This window comes from Mustelus asterias, chromosome 23 (genome assembly GCF_964213995.1).
Source record: "Mustelus asterias chromosome 23, sMusAst1.hap1.1, whole genome shotgun sequence".
Lineage (NCBI taxonomy): Eukaryota > Metazoa > Chordata > Chondrichthyes > Carcharhiniformes > Triakidae > Mustelus > Mustelus asterias.
Window position 1 is genome coordinate 63,620,775 of NC_135823.1, and position 24,853 is coordinate 63,645,627.

Sequence of the window (24,853 nt, forward strand, 5' to 3'; positions counted from 1 at the left end):
CATAGCGTACTACAGCATAGAAGCAGGTCATTTGACCATGTGTCCCAGTGTTTTCATCCCATGTGAGCCATCTCGTTCAATCCCCCCTCTCGCTATACACTTTAATATGGTTATGAAACCCAACTCTCGTGGGACTTGAAGCCACAATCTTTCACTCGTCCCTACGATGTGAACTATATATTGCAGCTTGCTAAATCACTCAAAATACTAAGTGCAAACAATCCTGGAAGTGGTGCTTTTAAAGATTTTGAAATGCAAACATTTAAATTGCATATACCAATCGTTGTTAACTCGCACTGGACTAAAATAGTTTGTTTGAGAAACAACATTTTTTTGAAAACCTATCCATGGAGTTGCACATACATTCTCCTGCTTTTCTGTTTTGTGTATCTTATTTTAACTTGGTCTTCTGCAGTGAGGTCAGTAGGCAAACAATCTTGCAACTTGTCAGTAGATGATGTTGCTTTTCCTTCCCCACTACCTGTTGGTAAGATGGGAAAATTCTTTGTCATTTTAGTTGGTTAATTTTGTTCAGAGCATCAACATTGTCCTTTCGGAATCAGGTTACGATTCTCCTGACCTAATTCAGTTCAAGCCGAAGACAACTCTCGCAAAATTCAGTGATGCCTTGGGTGAATTTAAACCTTTTTTTAAGAAGACCATTTCCATAGAACTATAGATATGATGCAGCACCGAAGAGGGAGCCACTCAGCACATCATGTCCATGAGGCCTTTCTAATCCCATCTTCCTGCATACGGCCCTTGGCCTTGCAGCACTTAATGTGCAGATCCGGGTACTTTATGAAACGAGTTTAGGGTCTCTGCTTCCATCACCAACTCAAGCAGTGAATTCCAGGCACCCAGCATGCTCTACGTAAAAATGCTTTTCCTTGTAGCCCCTCTAATTTTTCTGCTACTTAGTTTGAATCAATGACCCCTGGTTTTTGAACTCTTTACCAAGAGGAGCATGTCCCTCCTGTCTACTCTGTCTCTAACCCTCATAATTTTGTATACCTCAATCACGTCTCTGTTTTAAGGAAAACAACCCCAAGCTCTCCAATCTCTGCTTGTAGCTGCAACGTTGAGCCCTGCGGCACATCACTTGAAACAGCTTTCCATTCACAAGGGCAGCTATCAACCATTGTCCTTTGTTTCCTTTTACTAAGCCAACTTTGGATCAAGTTCACCACACTACCCTGTATCCCATGAGGTTTTACTTTTTTGACCTGTCTGCCATGTGGGACCATCTCAAATGCTTTAGTAAGTCCATGTAGACAACATCCACTGCACTACCCTCATCGATCGTCCTTGTCATGTCCTCGAATTCAAAATACATGACCTTTCCTCAACAAAGCCATGCTGACTATCTTTGACTAGTTCATGCCTTTCTAAGTGGCAGTTAATCAAATCTCTCAGGATTGATTAACAAGTTTCCCACCATCAAAGTAAGAATAACTGGCCTATAAGTCTTAAATGTTGCTAACGTATCTGCCTCAACCACCTCACTTGGCAGTGCATTCCAGGCCCCCACCACCCTCTGTGTAAAAAAAAAACTTCTCTCACACATCTCTACTGAACCTTCCCCTCTTACCTTGAACTTATGTCCCCTTGTAATTGTCATTTTTGCCCTGGGGACAAAGCTTCCAACTGTTCACCTTATCTATGCCTCTCATAATTTTATAAACTTCTATCAGGTCGCCCCTCAGCCTCCATCTTTCCAGGGAGAACAATCCCAGTTTATTCAATCTCTCTTCATTGCCATACCAGGCAACATCCTGGTAAACCTTTTCTGTACTCCCTCCAAAGTCGTCTCCTCCTATTTTTACTATTATTTACTTGTTTGCTATTGATCTTTTTAACCCCCATTTCTTTTGCTTTTCCGGGTTGCTGAGTACATCACTAACTGATGATGGGGGTGGGGGGAGGTGGGGGAGACTTGAATGCCACATAAACATGGGACATGATGGGGATTTTGGAGCAAGTATCTTAATTTTTTGTGTTACAAATGGGGGTCCTGAACAGCAAGGTAATAAAGGAACGTAACTTGTTTTATGCTTTATTATTCTCTCCATTCTAAATATCCAAATTAATTTACTCCCGTTTCCTCTAATGCCAGCACGGGAGATAAAATAATTGCACGATGAGCAGAGTGCATTTCTCAGCAGCTCAAACCACTGAGATTGTGTAAACTGAACAAAGTCTCACCTTTGTTCCTTAAGTGCAGTGTACCTGTTGTGATGGTTAGCATGCCTATTGTCAGCTTTGAAATACACTTGGTTACACCAACACTTCATTATATTCACCATTCTGCAGTACAGCATAGTGCCAGCTTTGAGCAGGATGGGGGGAACCCTGAAAAGAGAGATCTGATGCTTCTTCTAACCCAATGCTATTTCTACTTTTTTTTTAAGTGGCTTTGGAGTTAACAATATGGGCACGCAATCTATTAATTGATACATTATCGAAAGAGTTGATTCTAAAAATAAGCTTTTGGGGGATTATTAATAAGGGTGTACTATTCTGAGATCATCTTTAAGAATCTTGTTCTTTTCCTTCCAGTGTATGATTATTTAATTTGTTTCATTGAGGAATATGTGTAGTTGTACAATTCTATTCCACTCTGACAAACCACAGGTCTGCAATTTCTTAGCATTTTAATAATCTGTTCTAATAACAGGCTTGCGCACTAACCAAATTTCTGCAATAATACTTAAGTAATGAATGTGCAAAATTGATTCTTCTGTTGATGTAGTATAACCTGGTTTAGACTGATGGTCAAAATTGCCATTATAGCTTATTGAGCAAAAACGTTATGCCTTTAAAACAGACATTGGCCATAAGACGAGCTGTAATCTTGGTGGCTCTTTGTATATATTTTGTATATTTTATAATATATTTCTATGATAATTGATGATAGAATATTTTTCAGTTTCAACAGCAGTCAGTCAGAAACCTACTTTGTTTTTTTTTTCATTTGTAGATTCATTCTTGAATGCACAGCTTGTGAGCAGAAAACAAAACAAGATCAGTGACTCTGATAAAATAGGGATTTGTCAGCAGTCTAAAGGTTAAGATAGACGAGAAGAACAAAAACAGTTGCAAGATAAATAACTTGCTTCAGAATCTTGATCACTTCTAAGCAAATACTTGGCACATGTGGCAGAAATGCACACAATCGCTTTGCTAATTCAGTGATAGATTCGTTTCTACCTGAGGAAATGTGCTCAACTGTTCATGGTGAAAACTTAGCAAGTTCCCCTAGCTGGGAGAATAGCACATGATACCTCTTTACCATGAAAGACAGAGGATCCATAGACATTTAGGACGCCAAGGGAGATCATTTGATGTACTTGCAGATAACCCCCTCTCTTTTCCCTTGGCCACTGGATCTTCCTTTGCATTTTCCCTTGAGATAGTGACCTGTGCTCAATCATTCACCATGCAAAAGCATTCCATACTATAGCAGAGCTCTACATTAAATCTTCTCACTCATTGTGACAGCTTGAAATTGATGACCCCTGGTCACTGACTCCCCAAACAGGAAAGATCAATTTTAGAATCATAAACCCCTACAGTACAGGAGGAGGCCATTTGGCCCATTGAGTCTGCACCGACCACAATCCCACCCAGCCCCTATTCCCATAACCCCACGCATTTTACCCTGCTAATCCCCCCCGACACTAGGGTCAATTTAGCATGGCCAATCAACCTAACCCGCACGTCTTTGGACTGTGGGAGGAAATCGGAGCACCCGGAGAAAACCCACGCAGACATGGGGAGAACATGCAAACTCCACCCAGACAGTGACCCGAGGCTGGAATTGAACCCGGGTCCCTGGCGCTGTGAGGCAGCAGTGCTAACCCCAATGCCGTTTCCTAAATACCATTACAAAATCTTTCATAATTTAAGATCATCTCTAAGAAATGTTCAGTGGAAATAGACTAATGAAAGTAGGTCAACATATGTATATTTTTTAAAAATCTCTTCCTTCCCCCACCTGTTGCTCAATTAAGCTAAGTGAAGAATTCAAGTTCTGTTCTACCATTCTGTCACTGGATGTTTTTGCCATCATGGGGCTGCCTTAAGGTACTTGCAACAAGATAATCTGTGTTGTTCTTTCTATGAGTAGCTTCCTTGGTGTCTGACCTCCTCTAAATATGTTTAAACCAATAGTTTAAAGTAAGAGAGCATTTTTGTGTTGCGTATGAATTGCCCAGTCAAGTTTCAGACCACTGACATGTTGGATCTATATTTGAGATCTTTAAATTGCTACCTAATTGTAGTTCGTATTTAGTTTGGTTTGCAACCAGGTTTTACTACATCTTTTTTTTTTTGTGTGTTGATACATTTTTCATCGATATATTAAAATTTACTAAAACTAATAATTACATTTGCACTACTGTGATTCTTGGATTTTAAGGACAATGAGGGAATTTCAGTCCAAATTTTGGTGATGAGTTTGCGGGGGGGGGAGGGGAACAGTTGGATCATTTTCATCTTCAGCCTCTTCTCTGAAATTTGTTTCTGCCTCTCAACAACTGTCGTCAACGGTAACTGGGTGAAAATGTTCTTTAAATTCTTAATTTTTCTTTATTTATCGTTTTATTTGGTTCAAGATGGTCAAGTGAATATGAAGGTACTGTTGATAAATCTTCAGTTATTTAATGGGCTCATAACTATATTAACATTGTGTTTTAGTTTTCAAGCCCAAGGATATTTTGTTAGTGGCGGTGAATTTTTGATGGAAATATTTTCTGAGGCACCCATTTCCACGTTGCTGCTATAGAGATCATGCAGGAAATGATTGGATAAAGATAATAATTAACTAGTTTTTGAGTTATTTCCAGTAGGAGCCCCAATCTGTACCACCTGCTCTGTAACTGGCAGCTAGGAGTTAAGCAAGCAAGCAATGCAGATGGCTCTCTGTTGTTCTGTTATTGCTCGCTACCCTGGGAGAGGTGCTACTCCATGAGAGTAAAACTGAGATTGGTAACTTGCTAGATGAGCAATTGTGGCTATAATCCTGCATTTGGCCTGAGTGATATATTGCAATAGGCTTCTACAATAAAGCACGTGGCTGAAGAACTTACTATTATGGGATTACTATTCCAGTTACTATCGAACCTGTGTAATATGACACCATCCTTCTACCCCTTGCACTAAAATGTAAACAGTCACCCGATTTTATTTGGGATTTTCTTTATAATTTAAGGCGTTATTTTGAAGACAGCCAAACTTGCAAATCTGAGAATCTGATCATTGGAGATCATTTAAGTCCCCTCCAATTTAAATCTCACTTTAATGTCTGTTCTGCATTACTGAGATTTATCTCAAATTCATGATTTCTCTTATAAATTTATAAGTTTCCACCTTCAACGTTCAATGTTCCATTTGAATTTGAGATTATCGTTTTTCATAGCAAGAGCTTCCCACATATAATCTACTAACTTTGAAAGGAACCCAACAGGCTTTTTATACATATAAAGAGCAAGAGGGTAGCCAGAGAGAGGGTTGGCCTACTCGAGGACAGGGGAGGGAATCTATGTGTACAGCCAGAGGAAATGGGCGGGGTATTAAATGAGTACTTTGCGTCAGTATTCATCAAAGAGCAGGACTTGGTGGATGATGAGCCTGGGAAAGGGCGTGTAGATAGTTTGAGTCATGTTGAGATTAAAAAGGAGGAGATATTGGGGTTCTTGAGAAACATCAAGGTAGACAAGTCCCCAGGGCCTGATGGGATATACCCCAGAATACTGAGAGGGGCAAGGGAGGAAATTGTTGGGGCCTTGAGTGAAATCTTTGTATCCTCACTGGCTACAGGGGAGGTCATGATGTGGAGATGCCGGCGTTGGACTGGGGTAAACACAGTAAGAAGTTTAACAATACCAGGTTAAAGTCCAACAGGTTTATTTGGTAGCAAAATTTTGCTACCAAATAAACCTGTTGGACTTTAACCTGGTGTTGTTAAGCTTCTTACAGGGGAGGTCTCAGAGGATTGGAGAATAGCCAATGTCATTCCTTTGTTTAAGAATGATAGCAAGAATAATCCAAGTAATTACAGGCCAGTGAGCCTTATTTCAGAGGTAGGGAAATTATTGGAGAGGATTCTTTAAGACAGGATTTACTCCTACTTGGAAATAAGTGGACATATTAACCAGCGGTAATGTGGTTTTGTGAAGGAGGTCCTGTCTCACTAATTTGATCGAGTTTTTTGAGGAAATGACGAAGATGATTGATGAGGGTAGGGCAGTGGATGTTGTCTACATGGACTTCAGTAAGGCCTTTGACAAGGTCCCTCATGGCAGATTGGTGCAGAAGGTGAAGTCGCATGGGATCAGAGGTGGGCTGGCAAGGTGGATACAGAACTGGCTCAGTCATAGAAGGCAGAGGATAGCAGTGGAAGGGTGCATTTCTGAATGGAGGGCTGTGATAAATGGCGTTCCTCGGGGATCAGTGCTGGGACCTTTGCTGTTCGTAATATAGATAAATGATTTAGAGGAAAATGTAACTGGTTTGATTAGTAAGTTTGCGGACGACACAAAGGTTGGTGGATTTGCGGATAGCGATGAGGACCATCAGAAGATACAGCAGGATATAGATTGGTTGGAGATTTGGGCAGTGAAATGACAGATGGAGTTTAATACTGACAAATGTGAGGTAATGCATTTTGGAAGGTCTAATACAGATAGGAAACGTACAGTAAAAGGCAGAACCCTTATTAATAAACAAAGGGATCTGGGCATACAGGTGGCAACACAGGTGGAGAAGGTAGTCAAGAAGGCATATGGCGTGTTTGCCTTCATCGGCCGGAGCATTGTGTTAAAAAATTTGCAAGTAATGTTGCAGCTTTATAGAACCTTAGTTAGGCCGCACTTGGAATATAGTGTTCAACTCTGGTCGCCACACTACCAGAAGGATGTGGAGGCTTTGGAGAGGGTACAGAAAAGATTTACCAGGATGTTGCCTGGTATGGAGGGCATTAGCCTCGAGGAGAGGTTGGAGAAACTTGGTTTATTCTCACTGGAGTGACGGAGGTTGAGGGGTGACCTGATAGAAGTCTACAAGATTATAGGGGCGTGGACAGAGTGGATAGTCAGAAGGTTTTTCCCAGGGTGGAAAAGTCAATTACTAGGGGACACAGGTTTAAGGTGCGAAGGGGCAAGGTTTAAAGGAGATGTGCGAGGCAGATTTTTTACACAGAGGGTGGTGGGTGCCTGGAACTCGCTGTTGGGGGAGGTAGTGGAAGCGGATACGATAGTGACTTTTAAGGGGCATCTTGACAAATATATGAAGAGGATGGGAATAGAGGGATATGGTCCCCAGAAGGGTAGGGGGTTTTAGTTCAGTCAGGCAGCATGGTGGGTGCAGGCTTGGAGGGCCGAAGGGCCTGTTCCTGTGCTCTAATTTTCTTTGTGCTTGTTCTTTATTTATTTTCATTTGTAAATAATTTAGTATTGTGTATACGTGCTACATAGGCTGTTGCTAAATGATACCTCGTTTGCATTTTTGGTTTTTGCTGTTTTCGTTTAAATAAAATTTGGTTGCAGCTAGATGGGGAATTTGCCCCAGAATTTCCCGCTAACTTTATGTTTCATCTTTTAAGAATCCCTCTGTTGGCACGTGATGGAAATGGTGTACTGCTTTATGGATGCTCCATCACCCTTTTGGTGAACATCCTTGCAGCACTGCTTCTGTTTTCCATTAAATTCTGTTTAATCTCCAGCGGTGCACATGCAAGTAGTGGTATATGTTACCACTCTGGGGATAAATAGTCATTTAAACGTGCAAAAGTTAATAGTGTGTATTTATTACTTGAATATATAGTTGTGCAGAGTTGAAGGCTGTACTTCAATCTTGGAGTTAACTAATACAAATGGCTAGATCTTTTTTGTTGATTCAGAATGCTTATGCAACTTAAGTTAGCATTATAATTTCTCACCTAGTGTAGCATTTGTACAACGTGGAACTAGCAGATCTGATGTGGCGTTGCTGATAATCAATCAGAGAATATGGGTTGGTAGGGTTTTTTGCCCCCCCCACCCATTTCCTCCCACACTCCAAAGATATGCAGGTTAGGTTGATTGGCCATGCTAAATTGACCCTAGTATCAGGGGGGATTAGCAGGGTAAATGTGTGGGGTTACGGGGATAGATCCTGGGTGGGATTGTAGTCAGTGCAGACTCGATGGGCCGAATGGCCGCCTCCTGCACTGTAGGGATTTTATGATATTTCTAAGGTTTTTAATTGGATTTTATGGATTAAATTTGTGACTGGTAATTCTTGTGAAAACTGAGTTGGGCACTTTATTATTGTATTTGTCAGTGATGAACCTGCACGCATATTCCTTTACCTATGTATTTATTTTTATTTCACAGTTTATTTTAATACGAAACATGCATGACTGATTTGGCAGTACTAAGGGAATAGTTGTACAAACGTGTGCCAGTGAATTGGGGGTACACCATGATGCATCCCTAATTCACTGGCACACATTTGTAGGACTATTCCCTTTGTATTGCCAAATTCTAGTACAGCCCTTTATGCTATTAAGCTATCTATTATGATCCCCTCTACTGCTAAACGCCAGGTTCCATACATCAACCAAGTCAATTCACTCCACATGCTATCAAGAAACGGCTGAATGGACTGGATACTGCAAAGGCTATAGGCCCTGACTATATTCTGGCAATAATGCTGTAGACCTGTGCTCCAGAGCAAGATATGCCCCCTAGCCAATCTGTTCTAGTACAGTTACAACACTGACACCTACCCAACAATGTGGAAACTTGCCCAGGTACATCCGGGACACACAAATAAAAGCAGGACAAACCAAACCCGACCAAATGCCATTCCATCAGTCTGCTGTCACTCATCAGCAAAGTGAGTGGGGGCAGCATGGTGGCACAGTGGTTAGCACTGCTGCCTCTCAGTGCCATGGATCCGAGATCAATTCTGGTCTTGGGGTCATTTTCTGTGCGGAGTCTTCACGGTCTCCCCATGTCTGTGTGGGTTTCCTCCAGGTGCTCCAGTTTCCTCCCATAGTCCAAAGATGTGCGGGTTAGGTAGATTGGCCATACTGAATTGACCCGAGTGTCGGGGGATTAGCAGGGTACATGTGTGGGGTTACGGGAATAGGGCCTGGGTGGGATTGTGGTCGGTATCGACTCGATGGGCCAAATGGCCTCCTTCTGTACTGTCGGGATTCTATGATCACTTATTCTATGATCTATGATGCATGTCATCGTCAGTGCTATCAAGTGGCACTCTGCAATAGCCTGCTCACTGACACTCAGCTTGGGTTCCACCAGGGCCACTTCATAGAATCATGGAATTCCTACAGTGCAGAAGGAGGCCATTCGGCCCATTGTGTGTGCATCCAATCTCTGACAGAGTATCTTACCCAGACCTTTTCCCTGCCCTATCCCTTTAACTCCATATATTTACCATAGATAAACCATCTATCCTACGTATCTTGGGACAAAGGGGCAATTTAGCATGGCCAATCCATCTAACCTTCATATCTTTGGACTGTGGGAGGAAACTGGAGCACCCGGAGGAAACTCATGCAGACATAGGGAGAATGTGCAAACTCCACACAGTCACCCAATGGCAGACTTGAACCCGGGTTACTGGTGCTGTGAGGCAGCAGTGCTAACCGTGTCATCATGCCGCCCTAACCTCATTAAAACTTTGGTCCAAACATGGTCAAAGGAGTCAAAATCGAGAGGTGAGAGTGATGGCCTTTGACATCAAGGCAACATTTGACCAATTCTGGCATCAAAGAACCCCAGCAGAACTGGAGTTCATGGGAAACGGAGGAAAACCCACCACTGTTTGGAGTCACACCTAGCCCAATGGAAGATAGTTGTGATTGTTGGAGGTCAAGTCATCTCAGTCGCAGGACATCATTGTGGGAGTTCCTCAGGGTAGTGTCCCAGGCCCAATCATTTTTGTTTCATCAATGACTTTCCCTTCATCATAACATTAGGAGTGGTAATGTTTGTGGATGATTTCATTATATTCAGCACCATTGTTCACTCATCAGATTCTGAAGCAGACATGTCCATATGCAGCACAACCTGGACAATATTCAGGCTTGTGCTGATAAGTGACAAGTAAAACTTGTGACACACAAGTGTCAGGCAATGGCCATCACCAACAAGAAAGAACTTAACGTGACATTTAATGGCATTACGATCGTGGTGTTCCCCCAAGGTTACTATTTGGACCAATTGGACCAGCCATATGAATACTGTGACTATAAGAGCAAGTCAGAGGCTGGGAATTCTCAGAGTAACTCTCATCTGACTCCCCAAAGCCTGTCCACCATCTACAAGACACAATCCAGGAATGTGTTGGAATACTGTCCACTTTTCTCGATTTGAGTACAGTTCCAAGAACACTCAAGAAGCTCAATACCATCTGGGACAAAGCAGCCCACTTGATTGGCTGCTGTTCACCAGAATAAACATGCACTCCTCCCACCATCAATATACTGTGAGAGCAATGTATGCCATCCACAAGATGCACTTCAGTAACTCAGGAAGGCACCTTCAACCGCACCTTCCAAACCTGTAGCCTCTCCTATCTAGAAGGAGGAGGACAGCAGGTGCATGGGAGCACGGATCACTTGGAAGTTCCTCCTCAAGCCACACAGCATTCTGACTTGGAAATCTATCATTGTTCCTTCACTGTCACTGGATCAAAATCCTGGAACTCCCTCCCCAATAGCACTGTGGGCATACCTACACCACATGGACAGCTCACCATAACCTTCTCGAGGGCAGTTAAGGATGGCAATAAATGCTGGCTGACTAGCGGCACCCACACTCCAGGAAAGAATTTTAAAAAAATAATAGGAGTGGTAACGAAAACCTAGATTGAACAAGTCGACTTTTAAGAAAAGCCTTAAAGGAGGAGATAGGATAAAGAGGCAGAGAGCAGATGCAAAGAAAGGGAATTCAGGAGCTTAGAACCTAATCAGCTGAAGGTATGGCTGCACTTGTGAGGCAAAGAGAGTGGGGGGTACACTAGAGGCTAGAGTTAGAGAAACAGAATTGTAGAGTTGGTGATGGTTACAGAGAGTCTTGGAAGGAGCTTTATATCTGAGGCACTGGGGACTGTAAGAACTTGATTTGATTTATGTACCAGATAGTGAAATGTGCTATACAGGCAAAACGTACCATTCATGATATACATTGGGGAAAAGAAAAATGATAGGGTGCAGAATATAGTGTTGCAGTTACAGGCAGCATTAAGAGAAAGATCAGCTTAATATATGCTAGGACAATTCAAAAGTCGGATGACAGCAGGGAAGACGTTCTTGAGTCTGTTGGTACATATTTTCAGATTTTTGCATCTTTTTTCTTATCAAAAAGTGTGTCTCTGGGGTCATGGGGTCCTTGATTATGCTGGCAGCGGGAAGTGTAGACGGAGTCGATGGATGGGGGGGGTCTGGTTTGCGTGATGAACTGGGCTACGTTCACAACCCTTTGTAATTTCTTGCGGTCTTGGTCAGAGTTGGAGCCATATCAAGCTGTGATACAACCCGATAGGGATGCTTTCTATGGTGCATCTGTAAAAATTGGGAAAAGTTGTGGGCATGCCAGATTTCTTTAGCCTCCTCAGAAAGTCGAGAGCTTCAAGTTTCTGGGTGTCCAGATCACCAATAACCTGTCCTGGTCTCTCCATGCCAACGCTATAGTTAAGAAAGCCCACCACCGCTTCATGTTGGTCCTTTTGAGCCGGAGATGGAGGCGGGTAGGAACTGAATGTTGTTGGGTGTGGTGGAGGCAGGTTTGAGGGTGGGAATAATGTACAAATGAGAGAAGATTAAGTGAGTACATCTGAACATAAGAACTAGGCGCAGGAGTAGGCCACTCGGCCTTTGAACCATTCAATAAGATCATGGCTGATCCGATCGTAATCACAACGCCACATGCCTACCCCCAATAACCTTTTCACCCCCTTGCTTAACAAGAATTTATCTGCCTCTCCCTGAAAATATTCAAAGACTCTGCTTCCAGCATCTTTTGAAAAGTAGTTTCAAAGACACTCTACTGTCAGAAATTTCTCCTCATCTCTGTTAAATGGGCGACCCCTTGTTTTTAAACAGTGACCCCTCATTCTAGATTCTTGCCCAAGAGGCAGCATCCTCTCCACATCCACCTTGTCAAGCCCCCTCAGAATCTTGTTTCAATCAAGTCGCCTCTTACTCTCCTAAGCTCCAGCGGATGCAAGCCTAACCTGTCCAACCTTTCCTGCCAATTCTAGATAATAGACTAGTAAATCTTCTCTGAACTGTTTCCAATGCATTTACATCCTTCCTTAAATAAAGGGACCATTACTGTACCAGTACTCCAGATGTGGTCTCACCAGTACCTTGTACAACTGAAGCTAAACCTCCCTACTTTTGGAATCAATTCCCCTTGCAGTAAATAATGTTCTCTTAGCTTTCCTAATTGCATACTGTACCTTTATATTAACCTTTGTGATTCACGCACTAAGACATTCAGAATCATAGAATCCCTACAGTGCAGTAGGAAGTCATACAGACCATCGAACCTGCACTGAACAACAATCCCACCCAGGCCCTGTCCCTGTAACACCATGTATTTTACCCACTAATCCCCCAGCACTAAGGGGCAATTTAGCACGGCCAATCAACCTAACCTGCACATCTTTGGACTTTGCAGAGATCCCCATCTGCAATCTCTCATCATTTAGATAATATGCTTTTATTTATTATTCCTGCCATAATGGACAATTTCACATTTTCTCATGTTATACTCCATTTGCCAGATCCTTGCCCACTCGCAACCTACTTGCATCCCTTTTAAACCTCCTTATGCCCTATTCACAACTTACACTCCCTCTTCGGCTGAAACAACTTTATCTGGATTGTCTTGCTTCAGAAGAAGGTAGAAACATTATCAGAAGCGAAATATTTCAGCTGTTGGAAATCTGAAATAAAAACCAAAGATACTGGAAATACTCAGCATCTGTGGAAGGAGAAACCGAGTTAATGTTTCAGGTGGATGACCCTTGGTCAGGCTGTGCATTGTGGCGCAAAGAAGTCTTGGGGGGGGAAAAAAAAAGTAAGGTGAGGAACAATGGAGTTAAACGGTTTTCTAAGGGTTGAAAGACTTCTGGAAGGAATGGGGTTGACAACCAGAGAGAAATGTTCCTCAAGTGCGCGGTTCAAACTTCAGTTACTCCAAATCCTGGTTCCTATGCAGCACCATCCTGACTGTCTCCCAGGCATGAGATGTTGTCTATCCTTGGTTCAGGTAATTGCCCATGATACCGTGCTGAAATGCAGCTTGCAGTTTTCAGCTTAATGGTTGGACTTTGGTGCAAAGGAAGGAACTGATGAAGTGAAAGTCTTATGAAAAGAGAGATACCGGTGTAGGTGGACTATAGTGTGTCTTATTATCAAATCAAAAAGTCTTCAGAGGTGCTGAGTGCAGCAAGAAACCAATTTGTGTATCGGAAGAAACTGAAAAGGACCTTGAACAACAGAGTGCAACCGGTTACAAGGTAAGTGCGATACTTTTGCAAACTGCAGTAATCTAGAACAAACCCATAGGAAAATGCCCAACATCGAATTGGCAATCATAGGACAAGACAAAATCAGTCAGTGTGGCAACTGACAGCTGGATGTTGGGTAGTTGACTTGTGGTCTCGAGGAAATTGGTAAGAGACACCAGGCAATTGGTGTTCAGTCTCTGTGAGGTCAAGGTTCTGATGTGGAGATGCCGGCGTTGGACTGGGGTAAACACAGTAAGAAGTTTAACAACACCAGGTTAAAGTCCAACAGGTTTATTTGGTAGCAAAAGCCACTAGCTTTCAGAACAGGCTGTCCCTTCATCAGGTGGGTGGGAGTTCTGATCACAAACGGGGCACAAAGACACAAACTCAATTTACATGAATGATTGGAATGTGAGTCTTTACAGCTAATCAAGTCTTAAAGGTACAGACTTGATTAGCTGTAAAGACTCCCATTCCAATCATTATTCACGTAAATTGAGTTTGTGTCTTTGTGCCCTGTTTGTGATCAGAACTCCCACCCACCTGACGAAGGGACAGCCTGTTCCGAAAGCTAGTGGCTTTTGCTACCAAATAAACCTGTTGGACTTTAACCAGGTCAAGGTTCTGCCATTCTGTGACTACAATGTGCTCTGTCAGCAAATCTGCTCATGTCAGAGTTAGAACTTTTATTTAAAAATAAATTAGATTAGAGTTTAAGCTGCTTTATATTGATGCAAAATGAGCCTTATACTTGAAACAGAGCTTCTTCAAAGAATTTGTACACCACAGTCTACATGGTTAATCAACAAGCCATCCATGGAACACACTTCTTGGCGCACAGCACTGTATAATGAAACAATGTATTTGAGCAGTTCCCTTTAGGCATGCAGTCGTAAAGATTACCTTTAAATTGCTTGGTCTGCAAATATTTAAAAACAAAGTTCAAAGAAAAATCTATTTTTTATAAATGTTTCATTGTCAGGAGTGTTTAATGAGTAATGAATCTGAGCTTTTATCAGTATTTGTTATCACAGTTCTTTCAGTGCATTGCTGTCAATTTTCAAATTATGTTTTTTTAATAAGCTGTATTTCAAAAATGAGGATCATTTTCATCATTGATACTGAAGCTCAGAAAAATGTATTGGGACCAAATAAATCATCATTTGTTTGTAACTGAAACTTTTAATCCAAAATAAGGTTTTTTTTTAAAGTTAATTTTCCTCTTGTTTTAAGAAATTGAGATGGTTATTATGGAACGATGCAAAATATCAGGCCCCCAGAACGTTGGCTTGACTGAACAAAATACCACTGATGAAGAGAAAACAGCTGCTGCCTCAAGGGTAGACAATCCAAAAAGAAGGTGCGTTTAAATTTCTATTACTGAAGCCTTGTTCAGGTGATATTAAAAAGGAGAAAATGTCATCAAAGCACATGGTGGCACAGTGGTTAGCACTGCTGCCTCACAGCGCTGGGGACCCGGGTTCAATTCAAGCCTCAGGTAACTGTCTGTATGGAGTTTGCACGTTCTCCCCGTGTCTGCGTGGGTTTCCTCCGGGTGCTCCAGTTCCCTTCCACAGTCCAAAGATGTGCGGGTTAGGTGGATTGGCCATGCTCAATCGCCCCTTAGTGTCAGGGGGACTAGCTGGGGTAAATGTATGGGACTGGGTGGGATTGTGGTTGGTGCAGACTTGATGGGCCAAATGGCCTCCTTCAGCACTGTAGGATTCTATGACTGTAGGGGAAGGAGTCAATAACATTGGGATATAGATGTATTCAACAAAAATGTTGTATTTCCTTTGAGACACCTAGTCGTGCCAACTTTGGTATTTCATTCTCCATTCAGTACTCCAATGTGCTATTCAGGATGTTTTAAAATGCACTTTAAAGGTTTCATATAATGAAACAGTTTTGGTTATTAGCGCAGGCAACAATAACAGCAACTTTTAGCATAGTAAAGCATCCCAAGTGCATTATCAAATTATATTCGGCACCGAGTCCCATTCGGGCAGATGACCAAAAGTTTGGTCGAAGTGGCATGTTCTGAGAGTCCTAATGGAGATAACTGAGGTGGAGAGTTTTTTTTTGAGAAAAAATTAAGGATGCATTGCTGCCTCACAGCTCCAGGTTCAGTTCCGGCCTTGAGTCACTGTATGGAGTTTGCACATTCTCCCCATGTCCGCATGGGTTTCCTCAGGGTGCTCCGGTTCCTCCCACAGTCCAAAAATGTGTAGGTTAGATGGATTAGCCATGCGAAAGGTGTGTGGGGTTACGGGGATAGGGCAGGGAAAAGGGCCTGGGTACGTTACTCTGTCAGAGAGTCGGTGCAGTCTCAATGGGCTGAATGGCCTCTTCTGCACTGTAGGGATTCTAGGATTCTATGAAATTTCCAGAGATCTTGATGAATGGAGGTCGAGACGTTGAGCGTCTTCAAGACAGAAATTGATAAATTCTTGATTTCTCGAGGAATTAAGGGCTATGGGGAGAGAGCGGGTAAATGGAGTTGAAATCAACCATGATTGAATGGTGGAGTGGACTCGATGGGCCGAATGGCCTTACTTCCGCTCCTATGTCTTATGGTCTTATGGTCTAATGAAGGCGTGGCTGCTTAAAATGGGAGTTGCTGAAGAGGCCAGAATTGGTGGAGTGCATTGGTTGGGAGCATTGCAGGGTTAGAGGGGATTACAAATTTAGCAAAGAGTGAGACCATGGAGGAATTTTAAAACAAAGATACACATTTTAAAATTGAGGTGTTGCTTAACCAGGAGCCGGTACAATCAGTGGGCACAGGACTTGGTGTGAATTAGGGCATGGTAGCAGAATTTTGGATGGACTGAAGTTTTGAAGGGTAGAAAATGGGAACCAGCCATGAGTGCACTGAAATAGACAACAGTAACAAAGGATGGGATGAGAGTTTGTTGAAGATTGGATTTGGAAGATGCTAAAAATAAATGATGATGATGAGGATTTGAAGTTTTTAAAGTTTGTTTCTTAGTGTCGCAAGCAGGCTTACATTAACACTGCAATTAGGTTACTGTGAAAATCCCCTAGTCGCCACACTCAGGTGCCTGTTCGGGTACACTGAGGGTGAATTTAGCATGGCCAATGCACCTAACCAGCATGTCTTTCGGACTGAGAGGAGAAACCGGAGCATCTGGAGGAAACCCATGCAGACACGGGGAGAACATGCAGACTCCACACAGACAGTGACCCAAGCCGGGAATCAATCCCAGATCCCTGGCACTGTGAGGCAGCAGTGCTGACCACTGTGCCACCATGCTGTGGATTGAGTCAAATATGAAATTATGCTGGATCACTGTAAAATGGCTAACAGTAGTGATTAGCAGATATTAGCAATGATAAACCACTGGTATACTTGTTTAGCCTATCACCATCTAAATTATTGAATGAATGATACCTTTTGTATGGCTATTCATTAACCTTTTGCTTGGAGCAGATGTTTATGGATCTAATCGATAATTTAAATTTAGACCAAACTCACTACATTTTCCAAAAATATTCCTGTTCGTTCATCAGCTGTGTTTTAGCGATGATGTTTTTAATGCTTTCTCATTAACCTGCATAACATTGTTTAAAGTAACCAGAATTATGAAATATTTAACGATAAAAGTATTCTTTGAATAAGCATAACATATAAAGTAATGAAACAGAGGAACTTGAAAGAGAAGCGAAGGCTAGGTGAACATTTCTTGATCTAAGTTCCATTATACTGAAAAACAAATACTTTGCAAATTAGACCAGTTTTTAAACCTACTCGATGCTTTGCTCTCCCAGACAGTAGGGAAAAAAAAACTTCTCCGATGTTGGAAATCCGAAACAAGAAGAGAAAATCTTGGAAATGTTCCACAGATCAGTTAGCACGTCCATCCTCTCCACAGATGTTGATTAGATCAAATCAAAATGTTGGATAAATTCAATTACTTGATCAGTGGCGTGTTTTCCCAAGACTGTTAAGGTGGCCTGAATTACTAGCCCTCGTTAACCTAACATGGCAGGTCGTCTTGGAGGGATGAAAATTGCCCTTTTTGTATAGTTTTCATTAGGTTTTATTCACAGGGAGATAATGTGAAATAAACTAAACGTTTTTAAAATATTCCTTTTAAAATTTACAAATCTATATGCGGCGTTTTACTTTTAGCATGATCATATGCCCGAACCAACTAACTACTCGACAAACTACACAGTGACACTTTTTTTTATAACGTTGAGAATGCTTCCAGTCCTGATTATCGAATTTATGATGCATTTTGCTTCTGCTTATTTTTCTCCATTTCAACCATACAGACCATTCCTAGATATGGTGTACAGTGCTCTGGAATGCTCTGAAGAGGATTATTATGCACTGTTCGTTTTATGCCTCCTCTTTGCAATGTCTCACAACAAAGGTTAGTCTTTGTTAGCATTTGATAAGAAAACTTGATCTCTTCTGGGCTTCAGACTTTGGTGTTTTTTGCTACTTTTCCTCCTCATTTTTCCTAATGATGGAGCAGTTTCTTTCAACTGAGGCATGTTCACTGTGTATTGTCTGATCCAAATGGATAGTTTCTCAATGACTTCTGCAAAGTGTCACTTCCTTCAGATTCCCCATTTTTATTCTGAAAATGTAACGGTGTATCTGATCTTATCTGGGGATAGCTTTGATCAATGTATTTGGAAATTGTTGTGGAATTATTTCCTAATTGTTGAAATTTGAAGGACATTTATTCATTTTTACAGGATGTGGGGCATCGCTGGCTGGGCCCAGCATTTATTGCCCGTCCCCAAACCATAGAAACCCTGCAGTGCAGAAGGAGGCCATTCAGCCCATTGAGTCTACAACGACCACAATCCCACCCAGGCCCTACCCCCTTCACCCCACATATTTACCCTGCTAATCCCTCTAACCAATGCATCCCAAGATTCTAAAGGACAATTTAACATGGCCAATCAACCCATTCCGCACCTCTTTGGACTGTGGGAGGAAACAGGGGCACCTGGAGGAAACCCACACAGATACATGGAAAATGTGCAAACTCCGCACACACAGTGACCCAAGCCGGGAATCGAACCCAGGTCCCTGGAGTTGAGGCAGCAGTGCTAACCACTGTCCTGCCCTGTTTGCCTCAAATTGCCCTCCACTTTGGAGGGTATTTGAGAGCCAACCACATTGCTGTGGGTCTGGAGTCACATGTAGGCCAGACTGGGTAAGAATGGTAGATTTCCTTCCCTGAAGGATATTAGTGAACCAGATGGGTTTTTTCGACAATGGTTTTATGGTCATCATTGGACTTTTAATTCCAGATTCTTACTGAATTCAAATTTCGCCATGGTGGGATTCAACCCTGGGTCTCTGGATTCTAGTCTAGTGACAATACCACTACACCACCGCCTCACCTCCAGGGGACATTTATTTTTCCTCATTGGGTGGGTGGAATTCGATCCAAAACTCTGGTTGTAGATTTGCACTTAGAAGCCCAACAAAGGAAATGGTGAATGCAGAACATTTTGATGCTGTGTATGTCCTGAGAAAGCTCCTAAATGACAAAGCCTTCCATTTCACAACATTGCCAACATTGCTCGCTTACAATTAGAAAAGGAGAAAGGTGCTCAATACAGTGACCCTGATGGTAGGTAAGTTGGGCCTTGGTGTATCTGTTTCTCAGGCGCATATGCTGTCCCGAAGGGCCCAAAGATGATGGGCAGGCAGGAAGCATACATGTACAGCCAGAAATGTGCTGCCTACCATATTACTTAAGTACAAGCGGAGTCTGTGATGGTTCAAAGCACTTTTTGTAATTTAATCCCATTCAGGTATAGACCCAGACCTGTTGGAAAAGATCCAAGTTCCTCCAGAGCAAGCTGAGGAGAAGAGCTCGTACAGCCATGTACTTGCAGAAAGGCTAATTAAGATAACGAACCAGGCAACACACGCTGGTGAGAAATAATCTTAAGTGACTATTTTTGTGTGGGTATCTTTTCAATTGACTTGAGTGAAATACATACATCACCATTTCTTCATTGTCACTGGGTCAAAAACTTGGAACTCCCTTCTTAAAGTACATTAGCTGTATTAGCACCAGGTGCACTATTCGGGCCTCAAATATTCTCAACATATATCAATTGACTTGGAGGAAAGGACCTCGTGTATGGCTGCTAAATTTACTGATGACATAAAGATGGACAGGTTGTGAGGAGGGCACGAGCCTGCAAAGGGATGTGGTTGGTTAAGTGAGTCGGCAATCATTTGGCAAACGAATTGTAATTTGGGGAAAAGGTAAGCTTATCCAGTTTATTGGGAGACAAAGTAAAGCAGCATATAATTTAAATGGAGAGAGTTTGCAGAGGGATCTGGGTCTCCTGGTACGTCAATCACTTAAGTTTAGAATGTAAGTACAGCAAGTGGTTAAGAGGCCAAATGGAATGCTACCATTTATCGCGAGGGAATAGAATATGAAAGTAGGGAATTTTTGCTACAGTTGTACATGGTGTTAGTGAGACCACATTCCGAGAATTATGTACCGTCTCGGTCGCCTTGTTTAAGAAAGGACATAATTGCATTAGAAGCAGTTCAAAGAAGGTTCACCCAGCTGATCTCCTGGGATGAGGAGGTTATATTATGAGGAAAGGTTGGACAGGTTGGGCCTGTATCCGTTGGAACTTAGATGAATGAAAGGTGGTCTGATTGAGAGGTCCAAGATCCTGAGAGGACTTGACGGGTTGGACCCTGAAAGGATGTTTCTCCTGATGGAACGGACTAGAGCTAAGAAACACATTTTTCCACATAAGGGGTCTCCCATTTAGGTCAAAGATGAGGAGAATTTTTTTCTGAGGGTCAATAGTCTGTGGAGGAAACCCATGCAGACTCTGTGCAGAGAGTGACCCAAGCCAGGAATCAAACCTGGGCCCTGGCGCTGAGAGACAGCAGTGCTAACCACTGTGCCACCATGTCGCCCATTTATCACTTATATTAATGATTTGTATGAGAATTTAGGAGGCATGGTTAGTACGTTTGCAGATGACATCAAGATTGCTGGCATAGTGGACAGTGAAGAAGGTTATCTAGGATTGCAACGGGATCTTGATCAATAGGGCCAGTGGGCTGACGAATGGCAAATGGAGTTTAATTTAGACAAATGTGAGGTGATGCATGTTGGTAGATCGAACCAGGGGCAGGACTTAGTTGATGGTAGGGCATTGGGGAGAGTTATAGAACAAAGAGATCAAGGGGTACAGGTTCATAGCTCCTTGAAAGTGGAGTCACAGGTGGACAGGGTGGTGAAGAAGGCATACGCATGCTAGGTTTAAGGCAAGAGGGGAGAAATACAAAAGGAGAAACATCCTTTCAGGATCCAACCCGTCAAGTCCTCTCAGGATCTTGGACCTCTCAGTCAGATCACCGCTCATCCATCTAAACTCCAATGGATACAGGCCCAACCTGTCCAATCTTTCCTCATAAGATAACCTCCTCATCCCAGGAAATCCGCTGGATGAGGCAATTTTACACACACAGGGTGGTATGTGTTTGGAACAAGCTGCCAGAGATAGTAGTAGAGGCGGGTACAATTTTGTCTTTTAAAAAGCATTTAGACAGTTACATGGGTAAGATGGGTATAGAGGGATGTGGGCCAAAAGTGGGCAATTGGGACTAGCTTAATGATTTTAAAGAAATGGGCAGCATGGACAAGTTGGGCCGAAGAGCCTGTTCATGCTGTAGACCTCTGACTCTATGACTTACTTTGACCGTATCATGTTCCAAAACACTTTATAGAAAATGAGGTAATTTTGAAGTATAGTTAGTTGCATTGATGGAAGAAGCTTCCAAAGATTGTTTCAGCATTCGCCATGCATGGTCGTGTAAATTCATGGGATAAGCTCCAAATTTCCATTTGTTTTCTTCTGAACCCCTCCTCTGCTGGGTACTGTGCGCACAGACAGAAACGGTGATAGAAGCCAGTATAATTTTTGAAAAAACCATTCATATAATTTTTAAAGGTCGTTTGGACAAATACATGAATAGGATGGGAATAGAGGGATATGGTCCCCGGAAGGGTAGGGGGTTTTAGTTCAGTTGGGCAGCATGGTCGGTGCAGGCTTGGAGGGCCGAAGGGTCTGTTCCTGTGCTGTAATTTTCTTTGTTCTATAACATAGTGGCACAAACATCTTCAAGGCTAGTTGGGTGCTGAGATACTCGGACTGTACCTTTATCTTCCTCGATGAATGATTTGGGATGAGATTTATGGCTTCCTAGTCTGTATTTATCTTGTGATCTGTCCAACAAAACTAACTTCTCGACCCTGCATTGAGGCAGCATGAAATATTAAAATAGGATTGCCGAGAGAGGAAATAATGATTCAAATAGAGGGTGCAACTTAATCCACTGTTGTGAATGACAAAGAGGAAATATTCATAATGAATGTTAATGTTTTAAATATTCCAGGTGAAATAAACCTTACCAGGCTGATTCTGGGGATGGCGGGACTGATGTATGAGGAGAGATTGACTATGTTAGGATTATTTTCACTGGAGTTCGGACAATGGTGGAACAGCGGCACAGTGGTTAGCACTGCTGCCTCACAGCGCCAGGGACCCGGGTTCGATTCCTGGCTTGGGTCACTATCTGTGTGGAGTTTGCACATTCTCCCCGTGTCTGTGTGGGTTTACTCCAGGTGCTCCGGTTTCCTCCCACAGTCTGAAAGATGTGCTAGTTAGGTGCATTGACCTGAACAGGCGCTGGAGTGTGGCGACTAGGGGAATTTCACAGTAACTTCATTCCAGTGTTAATGTAAGCCTTACTTGTGACTAATAATAAACTTTGAATGAGGAAGGATCTCATAGAGACTTATAAAATTCTAACAGGACTAGACAGGATAGATTCAGGGAGGATGTTCCCAAAGGTGGAGGGAGTCCAGAACCAGGAATCACAGTCTGAGGATTCGGGGTAGACCATTTAGGATGGAGATGAGACATTTCTTCACCCAAAGAGTGGTGAGCCTGTGGAATTCATTACCACAGGAAGTAGTTGATGCCAAAACATTGAATGTATTGAAGAGGCGGCTGGATATAGCATTGGGGTGAATGGGATCAAAGGTTATGGGGAGAAAGCAGGATTAGGCTATTGAGTTGGACGATCAGTCATGATGAATACCGAAGCAGACTCGAAGGGCTGAATGGCTTCCTCCTGCTCCTATCTTCTATGTTTCTATGTATCAATTCCAGGAATTATTGTTAATGAGAAGGACATTTTTCCAAATGTTACTGAGACTATTTATTGCTTTCGTTAACAACTGAAGGATGGGTCTGCCATCTTGGAAAAGAGAAGTAAAATCAATGCAAATGATATATTTCGTAATTAACCACATCATTGCTTAAATGGAGTTGTGGTCAAGTTTTGTTTCCTGGCTGTACATTAATATGTAGAATGTATTTGTTGCTTTGATTCCTTAGAATCTCTCTCTTCTCACTACTAATTGCATAATCAGGAACTCTCCCCTGTTTTTGGCAGTAGTTTTGAAAAGCTACACAATTGTTAATTTTCATTGTCAATGGTAGGGAGGGTGATGGAATGTGGTTTTTGCATCAGACGGAGGGGTGCCATGCAATGCTGCAACTGACATGTCTGTGAGATGGTGGATGAGTCAGTGTCTGCAAAAGTAGATCCACTGGGCATTAACCTTGAAGGTTGATGCCATTAGTAACAGATAAAGTATGGCTAAAGGATTCCTAACAACTAAAGAATGCAAGATGTGATAAGTTGAAAAACTGGAGTGTGGTTAAGCCGAAACTGTATTCATGGCTGTATTGTTAAGATGTAGCAAGAAGACAGATTGTGTCGTTATCTCTGGTTCCCTGGGCGTGGGTCATTAGGGCCCCGTGATATTGGAGATACCCCTGTAATGTAAGCATTCCATGTTAGTGACATTGGATGCTCTGGAAACCCTCCTCCTGGGGAGAAGTTTCACTGGATTTAATAATGAAGTGTCACCAACAGTAAAGATATGTTTAAGTTTATTTATTAGTGTCACAAGTAGGCGTGCATTAACTCTGCAATGAAGTTACTGCGAAAAACCCCTAGTCGCGACACTCCAGTGCCTGTTCGGGTACACTGAGGGAGAATTTAGCTTGGGCAATGCACCTAACTAGCACGTCTTTCAGAGTGTGGGAGGAAACCAGAGCACCCGGAGGAAACCCACGCAGACATGGGGAGAATGTGCAGACTCCGCACAGACAGTGACCCAAGCTGGGATTTGAACCTGGGTCCCTCGTGCTGAGAGGCAGCAGTGCTAATCACTGCCACCCACTTTACTGTCCCCCATCAACTTGCTTCTAATTTTTGATCCATGCTGATATGTTTTTTTCTATCCTTATACTGGAATCTTTTGGACTGAGACCCCTTCAATCTTCTGAAAAAATTCCGAGTACATCTGTGACGTCCAGTCACTTTAAAAAAATATATATTTTAGATTGTTGAACATGAAATATTTTCATTAAATCCAGATGACCCTGCCCTTGATCAACTTCAACTGCTCACTAATCTGGTCTCCAGTTGTAGATTCTTGACATAAATGCAGAAAATGCTGAAAATACTCAGCAGCATTTGTGGAGTGAGAAACAGAGTTGATCGTCAAGATCACAGAGAATTGTTATGGTGCAGAAGGAGGCCATTCAGCCCATCGTGTCTGCTCCAGCTCTCCAAATGAGGCCAATGACTCAGAACTTGGACTTTGTTTCAGATTTCAAGCATCCACAGTATTCTGCCTTTGTGTAAATTCTTAAGGGTTTGCCCACAGTCTAGAAACATAGAAAAACTACAGCACAAACAGGCCCTTCGGCCCACATGTTGTGCCAAACACATCCCTACCTTCTAGACCTACCTATAACCCTCCATCCTATTAAGCTCCATATACTCATCCAGGAGTCTCTTAAAAGACCCTATTGAGTTCGCCTCCACCACCCCTGACAGCAGCCGATTCCACTCGCCCACCACCCTTTGTGTGAAAAACTTACCCCTAACATCTCCCCTGTACCTACCCCCCAGCACCTTAAACCTGTGTCCTCTCGTAGCAGACATTTCCACCCTGGGAAAAAGCCTCTGAGAGTCCACCCGATCTATGCCTCTCAACATCTTATACACCTCTATTAGGTCTCCTCTCATCCTTCGTCTCTCCAAGGAGAAAAGACCGAGCTCCCTCAGCCTATCCTCATAAGGCATGCCACTCAATCCAGGCAACATCCTTGTAAATCTCCTCTGTACCCTTTCAATCTTTTCCACATCCTTCCTATAGTGAGGCGACCAGAACTGAGCACAGTACTCCAAGTGGGGTCCGAC

At 42.6% G+C, this 24,853-nt stretch overlaps 1 protein-coding gene across 5 annotated transcripts in view; it reads left to right on the forward strand.

Moving 5' to 3' along the window:
- Positions 1–24,853, forward strand: part of clec16a (C-type lectin domain containing 16A) — a 270,292-nt gene that overhangs the window by 83,369 nt on the left and 162,070 nt on the right. For all 5 annotated transcript variants that reach the window (XR_013500698.1, XR_013500697.1, XM_078240789.1 and 2 more), the window contains 3 exons: positions 14,764–14,890; positions 17,833–17,933; positions 19,339–19,461. Coding sequence is in view for 3 of the 5 variants with exons in the window: in XM_078240789.1 (XP_078096915.1) it covers positions 14,764–14,890; positions 17,833–17,933; positions 19,339–19,461 (351 nt within the window). In the remaining 2 variants the exon portion in view is untranslated. The remainder of the gene's footprint in view (positions 1–14,763; positions 14,891–17,832; positions 17,934–19,338; positions 19,462–24,853) is intronic.